The sequence below is a fragment of the Pseudorasbora parva genome, chromosome 9 (assembly GCF_024679245.1).
Source record: "Pseudorasbora parva isolate DD20220531a chromosome 9, ASM2467924v1, whole genome shotgun sequence".
NCBI classification, from domain to species: Eukaryota; Metazoa; Chordata; class Actinopteri; order Cypriniformes; family Gobionidae; genus Pseudorasbora; species Pseudorasbora parva.
Window position 1 is genome coordinate 15,032,794 of NC_090180.1, and position 14,213 is coordinate 15,047,006.

Consider the following 14,213-nt stretch of genomic DNA (forward strand, 5'->3'; position numbering starts at 1 on the left):
GGTGCAAACTGAGTGATTTGCAAATTACAGGGATCAAAGTCATTTTATACATTTGTCTTTTTATATGAAATTCTATTTAGTCTCCCAATCAGTAAAAGTGTAATTCTGAGATGTATTTTTACACTGCAGCACATCAGTCCTGTTTATTAAACAAAGTCGCATTAACCAAACAAATCTAAAATGTTTTTTATTTTTTATTTAAATTAGCATAAAAAGCATGAAAAAAACCCTACATTTCCATGTGATACAATCGGAAAAAAAAACTCAAAACATACTTTTTTTTACAACACAGTGATACAATACAGCCACTAATGCTTTCTTACAGATGAAAATAAGCACTTTATAAAAAATATATCTCTACATTGTAACATAGAACATTGTGTTTGCCATTCTGAACATAAGGATCAATCTACACGTCACCTTTGACATCCACATCTTGTTCTGAGGGACCTTGATTTGAACTCTGTTACTGGAGCGATTAAGGATGTCTTAAATGAGGAAGGATCAACCGACAAAAACATACGTAACTATACAGTATGCTAACAGTTTATCTTCCTTGTTTTGTAATCACAAAATGAAAGGAGAAAACGATAATCTCAGCTACAAAATATATCAATAGGAAACAATGTGCGGTCCGTGTTTCCCTTTCCTCCTGGTTTTTAGAAGTACTTTACATTGGTCCTTAAAAACACCAGCATCTTTGCCTATCCACAGCACAAGATACACTTGATACATTTCTCCCAGCACCACAAGATGGTGTGAAACTCCATTTTTCTACAGCTCGGCACAAGCAGCTGTTCTTAGACTGAACCTCAGTGGAACGGAAAGTCAAACTGTGAAAAGGGGGCTTAATATTTGAGTGAAATGAGGGGGACCACACAGGACACCCAAAAGTGTATTGTTTGAACTTATGAGACTCTGCTGGCTCTTGTTGGACTCTGGATAAAGGTGAAAAGTTACTCTTGAGCTTCTTTGCCCGTCATTTTGTAGATCTCTGTAGGCCCGTCCACATGTGTGATGGTGGTGGTCAGCTGAATGTCCTCTCCACTGTTTCCACCTTGACCAGCTAGAAAAAGAGGAAAACGTTTCAGAGACTGATCAACAATAATGTTAACAGAGCATTAAGACAGGATAGGAATGGCAAAGCAATGGAAGCAAACTGACAGTAATTTAAAGGTGATACTATTTTCTCTATATGAGTCCAGCATAAACGAGATAACCCGAAATTGTTGCAGCAAAAAACAAGATCTTATACAAGTGCTTTTTTGCAATCATATTATTTGGATTAATATCAGTGAAATTTGCCAATTATTAAAGGTGCCTTAGAATGAAAAATTGAATTAACCTTGCCATAGTAAAATAAAAAGAGTTCAGTACATGGACATCACATACAGTGAGTCTCAAACACCATTGCCTCCTATTTGTTATGTAAATCTCGTGCATGAAAAACACCACGAAAAAACAAGAGATTCTCAACATAACGCCAACTGTGACGCAATCGCTGGGATTATTAATATATAAAGCCTTTGCATTTGTCCAAACATGTTCATTTTCAGGCGGAACTGCGCAGCTGAATCATCGGGATCTGCAGGTGAACAAGCGTCACGCGAGGATAGCGAAAACGGCAGCTCTCATGGACACAAATGTCATGTTCCAGGCTGTGCAGGGGATGTGAGGACTTTTCATACCCTTCCCACAGATAAAAAAAAAATGTCAACAGTCATGGTTTGATGTTTATTATAATCGGATACCGCAACAATTTAATTCAAAATCGTTCGTTTGCTTGGCCCATTTCAAGCAAGCTTCGCTCAGCGTCTAAAACTGAAGAAAGGGGCAACTATATTCCTGCAAGCAGTAAGTATAGTGATTTATCCACTTATTGACTGTTTAAATAATTTCTGATTAAATTGAAAGTTTTTTAGAGGGACAGCATTGTCTAGATAACGCAAGATGCTAGTACAGTAACAACAGGAAACTCCAAGTACCATACAAAACTAAATAGTGTGTCTAATGATAAAGGTTAATATTTTTTTGTATTACAAAATACAACCGTAGATACGCATGTCATATTACGTTAGTTTAGTTGACGTTTAATTGCTAACGTCACCCCTCTCGTACATATAAGTTAAAACTATAGTCATTTGAAAAGGCTACTATTCATTTTGTAAAAATATATATATTTATATTTTTGAGAACTTAAGTATGATGTTTTTGCATGCTTGTATTTCAGAGTACATCACAGTTCACTGCGTAGCCTACATTGTGACTAACGTTATATAAACATGCAATATTGATGACAAAAAAGACGAGTCTAAAATGTAGTTTAAAAAATAAAAACTTAAACAAAAACCACTGGTTTTGGTTTTGTCCAGCGGAAAGAAGAGCGTTCGTTCTTGCGGTTGCCAGATTTCAGTAATTTAAATACCCCAATTAGAGCTTTTCTGTGAAAAGAACACGTAAAATATCCGTTGTTTTACCTAAACATTTGCAATCTGGCAACCATATGCAAGCAAGCTCTCTCTCTCTCTCGCGCACGCATGCAGATGATCTGAAAACACCAATAAAGAAGTATACTGCATTTCATCTGCTTAGAGATGTTCTGCTTAAAGTGTCATTTAGTCGGTCTGTGTTCTGTCTGGACGGTCAGGACTCACAAGCCGCTTTGCTGAACTGAACTGCTGTGAGCTGCTGAAATAAGGCAATCAGAGCAGAGCTCAACATTAATATTCATGACTCTTCCAAATAAGGCAAAAACAGAGCATTACATCCTAGGGACAATTTCTAGGTTTGTAAATGGACCTGTAAAACCGTATCTGGACAATTTTTGCCCTTAAATAAGTCACATACCCTCTATGTCAGGGGTGTCCAATCCTGCTCATGGAGGGCCGCTGTCCTGCAGAGTTTAGCTCCAACCCCAATTAAACAAACCTGTACCAGCTAATTAAGGTCTTATTAGGCATACTAGAAACTTTAGCAAGTGTGTTGTGGCAAGCAGGATCTAAACTCTGCAGGACAGTGGCCCTCCAGGATCGACTTTGGACACCCCTGCTCTATGTAGATATCAGAGAACAATTTTATTTTATTTTATTGTTTCAAGTCATTCTAAGGCACCTTTAATTAATTACCAATTCATTTCTGACCCACAACAGTAACACATTTTTTTTTTGAAACGCTATTGCTTGCATTTTGAAGCAGGAAGTTTTACATCCAATCACAGTACTGATGTTGACAAGTAAATCAGACAATGCACTGGCAATTTAGAAATATCCTCACAGCTGTGGTTTTAAAAGAAAAAATTGCGGTCCTCTAAGTCAGGGGCCTAGACTAAAAGTGTAAATTCTGTCGAGAACAAGACAAGAGCTTCAAAAAAGGCTGGTCTTGATTACTACAACACTATAAACCAGTCTATACAGACCTAATGCCTCCAATATGTTAAAGACGTAGAGAAGAGAAAACAACATTAGAGATAAAAATCTGCATGGCCTGCTTTGGTACGGATGTAGGCGTACCCATGCATGTGACAAGGCTTTCAAAACGAAAAATGGAGCTACATCCAAATAAGCGCCCTGTCAAGTGGAGAACTCCTTTGTCGCACAAGAAAAACTCAGCGACGGAGGAGGCTGGTATATTCTGAAAAATGTTTTTTAAGGTGCAAGTTTTTGAAAACGGTACAGTAATCGTCTCAGTGTAAACTACAAAAACAGGAATTTGTGAAAACGATGACAACATGTACATCCATATTAGGGGTCAGCCTAAAGATGTGTAGTGTTTCTTGAATAATACAGCATTTTTAGTCATTGTTGTGGATCGTTTTGACAATGGTGTCACCTGTGTGCGAAAATCCAAAAGAAAAACGTTTCTGTTTTTTTGTGCAGTGCTGTCATGTAAGCGTACCCTGAGACGCATCTGTAAAAATCTGATTGGAACCGCATTGAAAACCACCTCCAAATGTTGTTTGAATCAGATTTGGAGGAGAAAAAAAAAATCTGATTACCGGTATCTTCTACAGGTTTTTTCTCCTCCAGTTGGGAAGTTATATGTGCTATAATAAGGAATATCCAGGAAACAGTTACTAGTATCCTATTATGCAAATAGTTCGTTTTTGAAAAGTCTCAACACAATGTAACACTCATCTCACTAGTTTTGGATGAAGAGATGTGCTGTTTGTTGTTTGTTATCGTTGTACATGCAGAATGTGACGGCTGATCAGTGTGGTATATGTCCCGCCACTCCTCCACTGTGATTAGAAAGCTGGGTAAAAAGTGACAGTTATGAGAGCTGCGTTGTACCCAAAGGTGAACATTCTTAAATTCTCGGCGACCAATACATGATCAGCACCTTATCACACTGCTGGCATTTAAAAAAAGCAGCGCTCCCATTGAAAACAACTCGAGAAATATGCTAGCTTCTGGAAAAATGGTTTGGTGGATACAAATTTATATATAAATATACACTACCATTTAACAGTTTATAGTCTGTAAGAGTTTTAATGTTTTTAAATGTCTTATACCCACCAAGGTTAGATTTATTTGATCAAAACTAGAGTAAATACTGCAATATTATAATAAAATAATTATAACAAAATTTCTATTTGCATACATTCTAAAATGCAATTAATTCCTGAGATGGCAAAGCTTAATTTTCAGCAGCAAGTTCTACCTGCCAAACATACTAACATATATCAGTCATGTCATTATAAACATTTATATTCATATTTTCAGTTTACATATACTTCCTAAATTCTCCTATTATAATTTGAGTAAATGACCATTGAAGAGTCATAAACGATATAATATTTTTTGTCTTTATGTTGTCTGCAAAATGTTAGGGAAACGGAGCCTGAGAGCTAAAGTTGCCTGGCTCAAGCACCTAAAAAAACATTTTTTTACCCATATAAAAAGGCACAATACTGAAGTATTGAAAAATCAAATCTCCTGAATGACTAATCTAATAACAGCATACGCCATTTGGGAACAGAAACCCATGAAGAAAGTTTCAAGCATGACATCAGGATATTGATGGTTTTCATTACACCAGCCCAAGTAGGAAGCCTGGCCTAGATTAGAGACACCCACTGCCGCCAAAGAGGCCCATTTCCCCGAAGAAGAAAAAAAACAAAACATAGGCCCCACCTTTTCCTGGCATCAAGATGAGCTTGTCTTAAAACAAACCAAAATACCAGGAGACTGCATATAACATGGTGCTAAGTGAATGCCTTCACAGTGGCGAAGGTACTGATTTCTTTGTGCTGCAGACATGAAACAGCACCATCTGACTCTACTAACAGACTTCTTTTTAAATAATAAAATTGATTTAGACAACCTGTCCATTTAAATACAGCACACACACCCACACACAGGGGGCAAAACTGAGTGGTTTTAAATGCATCTCAGTAGTGTTGTCAAAAATATCGATATTTCGATATATATCGATACTGGAATATCTGAAACGATACGATTCTCAGTTTTTACAGTATCGATACCAGCTGCGCTCTCCTCTCCGACCAAAAGCGAGTTGACACACACCGGCATATTCTCACTCAGCCCGGTTAACCTCTGAGCACAGCGAACGCGGGTTCTGCTGGACTTTTTCCTCATGACAGTGTGTTAGTGTTAGTGTGTGATCGGTCTGAATTTCGCGCGGGATTGCACATAAATTAATTCTACTAATCCCCGTAGATTTCTTGCTCACATCTGAAGCGCACACACATAGCCTACCGTAATAAAGCCGCCTCTGACATGATACAAGTGCAAACATTTGCTTCTTTTTCCAGCTTATTATTGGTCAAATACACTCAAAGAATTATCAGTGCACATCTGGAAGCAAACAGTTCAGGAAGAACAAGTAACAGGAACAGTTTTTAGGATCCATGCGTCCGTTAGTCTTAAAGGGACCGCAGTCATTTGTTATTCAAACTACAAAAAGACAAACGATCACACTGCTCTTGACTGATCAACTTGTGTAACTTTAATAGTTTCATCTGTACGCTATTGAATTTTTTACAAAGAACATTATCCAATGTTGTTTAAAATGTAATTACTATGCATTTTTTTATTCAGTTTCTTATCTGAATGTTAGACCTACCTGAAAAAATAAAGCAGTCTATTTAATTTGCATCTTCCATTCTATTGCATTTATTTGTGCTATTGTTTGTAATCTGTTTATTTGTTTTTATTACTGTTTACTCGTCTTTTTAAATTCAATTTACCATTCGAAATCAAGCTTTCTTGTGCTGTGTGTAAGCTATTGCAACACCATTATATTACCCCATTGTAAAAACTACATTGAGATAAAAATTTGTGAGATAATTTTAATAGTAATTGATCAATTGATCAATAATTGTTCAAATCATAGGAACATGCTGGCCACATGAATTTTTAGTAAAAAATAAAAATGAATAATAATAAGTTCTGTTGTCATATTAAGCATCTTATCTTTTTTTTTCTTTTTTTACTGTGGTATCGATTTAGTATCGATATATCAATATTTTAGTCTGGTATCGTATCGAAGTCATAATTTTGGTATCGTGACAACACTACATCTCAGTGTTGTATTAGTTTGTCTAAAAATCAAATATTCTAATGTTAACATATTCAGGGTTGTATAGGAGCAACATTCTGTGCAAAACCACAAATTTGGCCTTCAATCATTTAAAAGTTGTTTTTGACCTGATCATTCAAATAACTTAAGTCGATAAACCGATTAACTTCGAAGATAAACAAAAGTCTTACGTGTTAGTAAATGATGAAGTGTTAGTAATTGATGACAGAAAGACCTTGTGAAGTTTGTGTGAGAAAAATATTTTTTTAATATTTAAAACTTTATACCAAAATAACTAGCTGGTGCTAGATTAGGCACTTTTGGTAGAAGTAATTGATTATTTTTAGTAAAATTGGCAAAAAAGAAACTGAAGGATTGTGATCAAACTTTACAATTAATTATTAAGTGTCCATTCATCCACTCCATAATGACTGGTGAGGTGCATGTTGTAGCTGGAGTCTCTTTGATTGCAGTTAATAAAGGCTGTCATTTCTAATAACCTTTTGTCAATATGCAGCTTTTCGGTGCAGAAGTTTTGCCGTCAGAGACAAAAAGTAGACATGTAGTATTTAAGTTGTGACAATACAGGGCACCTCCTGATTTTGCAGAGTTAGACGCGTTCCTGGGTCAACATTTCGGTTTGAAAATCTTAACCCTATACCTACCCCTAAATCTAACCCTACCTATATGTTATCCCTAAAATGACACACAAATATGGCTAAAATGTTGTTCCAGAATCAAAGAGGATGTTGATCCAGGAACATATTGCACTTGGTAAAATCAGTTTCTGCAAATGCAGGTGTCATTCAGGTGTCGTACCGCTTGACTGCTCGTCCCCGTAGCGTTTGTGAGATGGTGCATAGAGGAACATAAGGGCAAACACATAGAGGTTCCACATGCCGTAAATCCCAGTGAAGAAGGCGCTGTTCACCTGAACCGTGTACCCGCCCCAGTGCCAGTGACCCTCGTTCACCTGTTAACATAGCACATACATAATCATGACCATCATCTGAATGAATCCATCCATATATAATCAACAATGAAATATGTAGAAACAGATTTAGTGGATAACTAATCTATACCTGGCTGATAATGAAGAAGATTACAGTCATGGCAGCACATGCCAGCGTGACCAACATCAGGAATTTGAAGCGGAAGATGAGGCCCTGAGATGAAACAACAACAACAAAAATTATTTAAAATAAACTCAAGCTGTGAAAATGCACAAAAATAAACAAATAAAAAAATAATAATTATAAAATGTATAAACTATGTATGTATAAAACTATTGTTCTTAATTGACATTAAATAAAGCTAAAATTCATACTACTACTCAATTTGTTTTTCCGTTTTGACATTTTATTCAGAAAGGACACATTAAATTTATCAAGTGACAGTAGATGCATTTATAATGTTACAAAAGATTTCTATTTTAAAAAAATGCTGTTCTTTTGAACTTCAACAAAAAATGCATAAAAACATTAAGCAGCATAACCATTTTCTTGAATACCAAATCATGATATTAGAATGATTTCTGGAAGATACTTATATTATATATATATATATATATATATATATATATATATATATATATATATATATATATATATATATATATATATATAAAATAACTTTTTTATATATTTCACAATATTACATATTACCTCATAGTGTAGTCGGCGAGCCTTCGTCATAGCAGGTAAAGACGTCCTTTTCCCGCTGACATTTCTGAACACTTGGAACACCATGAAGCACAGGAACAGGAAGTAGAGGCACGCACAGATTCCTGCTACAAGGATGAAGGCCATCTGCACCAACCCCAGTTAAAGTCATAACATTACAATACTATTGTGCTGATGTCTGTATTTCTGTGATATAGTGTAGTAGTATGCATTGCTTCTTCCTGTGGACCATCATGTAGTCTAGACACCTTTATTACATATTGGGACAGAACATGTGGCACGCAAGGCAGTAGAAGATGCATGACCATAATACAAGACTGAACATAGCTGGGATTTGACCATCAGCCACCATCATGAAGAGTTTATTTTTGATTAAGAAACATCTGTACTAAAAGCCCACACTTTCAGAAGGATACAGCCAGCTCTGTCCCGACATCTGTGGCCCAGATACTGTAGAAAGGATTCTTCAGCTGTACTCCTCTACAAAGGAAAAAAAAAATAGTTTACCCAGCAGCACTAAGCACTAAAGAACTTGAGTTAGATGGGAGCTGAGGAGAGTTACTTCATGCCAAGAATGCGGTAAGTTCAACGTTGGCTCACCTCTCACACATATCAAAGATGAAGAGGCAGAATGAGCCAAAAACAATAGGTCCAACCTGCTTCCAGTACACAGAAAAACGGTTTCTCTCAGTCTGGTCCTAGAGGAAAAAAGAGAAAGAAAATTGGTATTATGGTAATAAATGTATGGCAATCAGGTCAAGTAACTCAGTAGCTCAAACACTCCCTCAGTTCAAGGCAAAACTGGCTCTCACCATGAGATGTTCTCCACAGAAGATGATCCAGAAGGAAAGCAGCATGGCATAGAAGATGCCCTGACGGATGTCACCAAACAGCAGCATCCAGGTCCAGTCGAAACCCACTGAGAACCATTCCACTGGGATGTTGATGAAGGTCATGGAGATTCCAAGAGCGAAGATAACCCTGAAAGAAAGCAAAGTGTACAGGGTTAGGATCATTATCAATATACTAGCAAAGATCACTTTATTACCAATGTATATCTGAGAAGATATTAAGAGAGTAGGACCAAGAAGAACAAAAAAAAAAAAAAAAAAAAGGTCTTGCTCTTTGTTCTCGAGTGTTTGAAAGCAGGCATGCTGGGACAAGCTAGAAGACCATTTGGTGAGCCATAGATGGGGTGTGGAATGTGACTTCAAACACATGAATCACATTCCGGCCTGCCTGATCAGGGCAGAAAGAGACCATAATGTGTTGGAATGCTGGGAATTTCCCATGAGTTCAACTCTGGTGAGGGTATGAAGGTGCGTTTGGTTAGCTAAAAAGCTGCTTTGTTCACATCGGCAGCAGTAAAACATAATATTAAATGATAGACGATCCCACAATAAAGAAAGAAATATATTTTTCTTTACAACTTTAGTTCAAAACATATGTATAAAAGGTCATAGATTTTTTTTAAATACAGTTTTCAAGGTATACTAAAATTCTAATGTTTGGGGGGGTTGGAAAAAAAAGTTAACACATTCAGCAAGGACGCATTAAATTTATAAAAGGTTAAGGATACAACTTTAAAGGGTTAGTTCACCCAAAATGTTTAATTTTGTCATAATTTACCCACCCTCATGTCATTCCAAATAAGTAAGACCTTCGCTCCTCTTCAGAACAGGAGCTATATCTTAATCCTCTTAACAGAAGATATCTTAATTACATTATCTGAAGAGACACGATTACTTTATAGTTTTTATTCATATACAAACATATAAACTTTTTGAAGTGTCAAAGGGGTAGTTACATAGACTGTCAATGGAGTAACAGAAATCACTCAGATTTCATCAAAAGATGAACGAAAGTCTTAAAGGTTTGAATGACATGAGGGTGAGAATTGAAATGATAGATTTTTCATTTTTGAATGATCAAAGACTGGAACAATATATTGTTCTTTTGAACTTCTATTCAAAGAACACTGGGGAAAAAACATAGTTTTCCACAAAAGTATTAAGGAGTTCAACTGTTTATATCATTGATAATAATAATAAATGTATCTTGAGCAGCAAATCAGCATATTAGAATGATTAAAAAAAATATACATATAGGCATTTAAATTCCTCTTAATCATCAAGGGCACAAACAAACTAACTGTGAATTGCAAGAATACAAAACAGCACACATCCATGACGTCAGCTAAAATAAGCTGTTGCCTGAAGACGCGTGTAACTCGCACACATGCAGCGCCTCTGTCGGCTCCACTGGCATGAAGCAGCATTCTGGCAACATTCCAATAATAAGAAAATCAGCAGGGAGCTCATGTTACACATTCTTGGCCTTTTCTCTTTGAGATGTAAAAAAGGATTCTAGCTACATCTTGATGCTCAAGCGGAAAGGTATGCTAGTCGGCTCGGAAAAGCTTTTAAAACATGAAAAAATTATTATCCTGCCTACGAGTCGGACAAGTATGACTGTCTGAGAGCTTTCAGTCTTCTGGGACTGCCAGTGCCAAACCAGAGTGAGGGAGAAATGGATGGATGGTGCATGTGGCGTTTCATTTGTAAAGAAGAAAGATGAAGTGAAATGATGAAAAAGATTTCTTCAGGAAATATCCATTTACATTAATATCAGATCTTGGCCGCCCGACTAAAATAGTCATATCAAACACTGTTCACATAATGCATTTTGTGTTGAAAAATGAAGTGCTAAATAAATGCATTCGTACAGTTGTTGGAATGCATGAATTGATAAAACTTCACCCAAAGATAGAGATAGTTCACCCAAAAAATTACCACATTCTCGAGCCATCTTAGGTGTATATGAAATTCTTCTTTCAGTTATATTAAAAATATCCTAAAAGTAGCTCTTAACTTGCCGATTTAGAAGAAATTCTTAAAAATAATGGGCGTGTCAGTCCTAATTTTCTGTACACCATTAAGGCAATAGGCAATATTGTCTTTTCCCCTTATTAATACAAAAAAAATATTTAGATTTATAGATTTTAGGAATTTAGCCCACACCCAGAGTACTCCCCCGTATCCCCAGCTGGGAATAGGAACCAGCCGAGAGTGAGGAGTGGGGGTGGTGGAGGGATACAGAAGCTACTGAGGTAACTAGGTGAGTCGGCTGTTTATACTGCATCCCTTCTTTCAAGCTGATTAGATAGACCATTTGAACACGCTCCTCCCGACCTTTGTTTATTAAAATCGTTTGGTGCTTGAATCATGCAATCTCTCCAAACATGTATATATTCAGCTAATTGTTAGCTTCTTGGTTAATTAGTGACCAACTTTATTTGAATATGGCAACATGATACCTTGTTCTAAAATATTTATGATTAAATCACTGACAGAGAACCCTCCCCTATCAGCCAATAACTGTGGGCATAATTAGTAAGTGTGTCGATATCATCCAAAGCAACGAGGTCAACCGAAGACTTCTCTCTATTCCTTAGTAAAAGTTGGTCTCAGCAGCTTTGTGAATAGGTTTTAAGAGGAAACTCTAACCGAAAACTTTTACTGCTATTTAGGAAACTCTTAGTGGTAAGATAAAATGTTGTGTGTATACAGCCTCAGAATATAAAAGAAACAGAAACCATATAGTAACACTGTTAAAAAACAATGCATAACCCTGGTAACCACCCCAGCCAGAACATTTTTAATAATTAAATGTTTCCCATGATCACACCAGTGTGACGATCAAAGTTATCTTATATTTCTTCACTCCCTTGACCAGTAAACTAAAACCAGAAACATTCTAGACCTATGCTCAACTTTTGACCTAGAAGTTTAATGTAATCTAAATCTAAGGAAGTTACAGAAACATAGCTTTACTTTTCCAGCAGGACCGGTGGCCTGGTCATCTGGGTGATTCTCTTCCAGTACCAGATCATGATAATGAGGATGCTGGGAGTGAGGAACGTCTTCATGGCAAACCAAACCTTGGTGAAACCACCATTTTGATGAATGCTCTGTAAAGTTACATTGACAGGGAGATTTTAGTGACATCATGAGAAACACATTAAGGAGACTTAATTGATGGGTATGGTTGTTTGCTGAGAGTCAAATAAGAGGCGCAAGCCAAACAAAAGTGAAGATTAAGAGGTGATGAAATCCAGATGTCTTCAGTCCACTAACATTTGTATAACCATTGCCCTGTCCAGAAGTGTCTGCCAATTAAAACAAGCCAAGACTGGGCCAAAATCTTCCCATGCAAACAATGCTTAAACAAAACCGCCTACAGAATGGTGAGTTTTAAACATGTGTATCCATCACAGTCACAGTCTGAAAACTCACCACAAGACGGATGTCTCTGATTTCTCCAATGCCGATGTTGACTTTTTTGCGTTCGTTGACAGGTAGCCGGATGTTGAGGAGATAATACTTATGGGCCACGCTGCCAAGCTCCATAAAGGGCAACTGGTCGCAATCATAGTAACGGCCTTCATTCTCAATAGTCTGAAAATCAAAAAGAGTGCTTACAGAGGCTGAAGGGAACTAACTTTGCGACCTTTTGCCACATTTCAGGCTTCAAACATAATGATATGAAACTGTAATTTTTTGTGAAGAATCAACAACAAGTGGGACACAATCATGAAGTGGAACAAAATTTATTGGATATTTCACACTTTTTTAACAAATCAAAAACTAAACAATTGGGCATGCAAAATTATTCGGCGCGTTTACTTTTAGTGCAGCAAACTCTCCAGAAGTTCAGTGATGATCTCTGAATGATCCAATGTTGACCAAAATGACGAATAATGATAAATAGAACCCACCTGTGTGTAATCAAGTCTCCGTATAAATGCATCTGCACTGTGATAGTCTCAGAGCTCAATGAGGTTGGATGGAGAGCGTTTGTGAACAGCAGTTTACAGTTCTTTCCACAGATTCTCGATTGGAGAATAGTCGAAGATTCAATGCATCGATATGAGGAGCCTGATTCGACCACTGATCTCACGGTCGAATCTTCGCTGGTGTTATGAAACGAGGATCATACCATTTTTGCAATATGGGGGTGCTCAATATTTTAAAGACGTGTAGCGGCGCTGAGCTGAGCATCGGTGTGCGACCCCTTTAAGGGCACTGAGCTTCGCACCGCGCCTTTAAAATTAGAACACGTTCAATGTGTGTACACACACGGCGGCAGCATTCAGCGCCTGTCTGCGGCCACTCAGGAAGTTGTTTAAAATCCTGCTGCACCACAGAGCATTTTCGTGCAGTCAAATCAAAATTGAGCTCCCGTGTATATAATGTGCGCGTCAGGTGGCGGTGTGAGTGAGATCATGAGGCGCGCGGGGCTGAGCTTCGCGTAGCTACGTCTTCACCTGCTTTAGGCACAATCAGCTTCAGAACGTGCATGTAAACGCACTCAAAGTGTTCTTTTCCTCTCTAGGCAATTAAATGTTCTTTTATATATTTGTGTGATGTTTTGTATTTCGATCGCGGCTTTAACATGTTATGAGAAAACGGTTTATTAATGTTTATCCACCACATTACCTTTTAGGCTATTTAAACCTAAATAAGAAAGCCATTGTCTGTTCGTTCGTCAGTTGGCAGGCAGTTTTGGTCGCTGTTGCTGTGTGCAGTGTGTAAAGGAAAATAAAAATCGTTTTACCCTTCTGCTGACAGTGTCGTGCCCCTCCCAACCCATTCACACACACAGATGATTCGACTATCAGTCGACCATCGAGAGATTCGACAATTCTGATTCGATTGTCTAAATCCTTAGTCGAGGACAGCCCTAATAATAATTAAAAAAAAATAAATAAATAAATAAATATATATATATATATATATATATATATATATATATATATATATATATATATATATATATATATATATATATATATATATATATATATATATATATATTTTTTTTTTTTTTTTTTTACAATATTTAACAATTAAAGTCCCCCTGTAGTCAATAATTGTATCCCTTAAAACGCATATTTTATCACTAAAATTGCATAAAGTTTTCCTGAGAAAA

The 14,213-nt window shown here is 36.8% G+C and overlaps 1 protein-coding gene across 1 annotated transcript in view; it reads right to left on the reverse strand.

Annotated features, from left to right (window-relative positions):
* Positions 1-194: 194 nt before the first annotated feature.
* The window catches only part of LOC137090218 (protein wntless homolog), a 30,069-nt gene continuing 16,050 nt past the window's right edge, over positions 195-14,213 (reverse strand). Inside the window, exons 4-12 of the mRNA XM_067454057.1 lie at positions 12,518-12,679; positions 12,056-12,192; positions 9,035-9,203; positions 8,823-8,920; positions 8,639-8,702; positions 8,205-8,348; positions 7,623-7,706; positions 7,360-7,513; positions 195-1,066 (exon numbers count right to left, since the gene is read on the reverse strand). Coding sequence (XP_067310158.1) covers positions 957-1,066; positions 7,360-7,513; positions 7,623-7,706; positions 8,205-8,348; positions 8,639-8,702; positions 8,823-8,920; positions 9,035-9,203; positions 12,056-12,192; positions 12,518-12,679 — 1,122 coding nt within the window. The 3' untranslated portion in view covers positions 195-956. The remainder of the gene's footprint in view (positions 1,067-7,359; positions 7,514-7,622; positions 7,707-8,204; positions 8,349-8,638; positions 8,703-8,822; positions 8,921-9,034; positions 9,204-12,055; positions 12,193-12,517; positions 12,680-14,213) is intronic.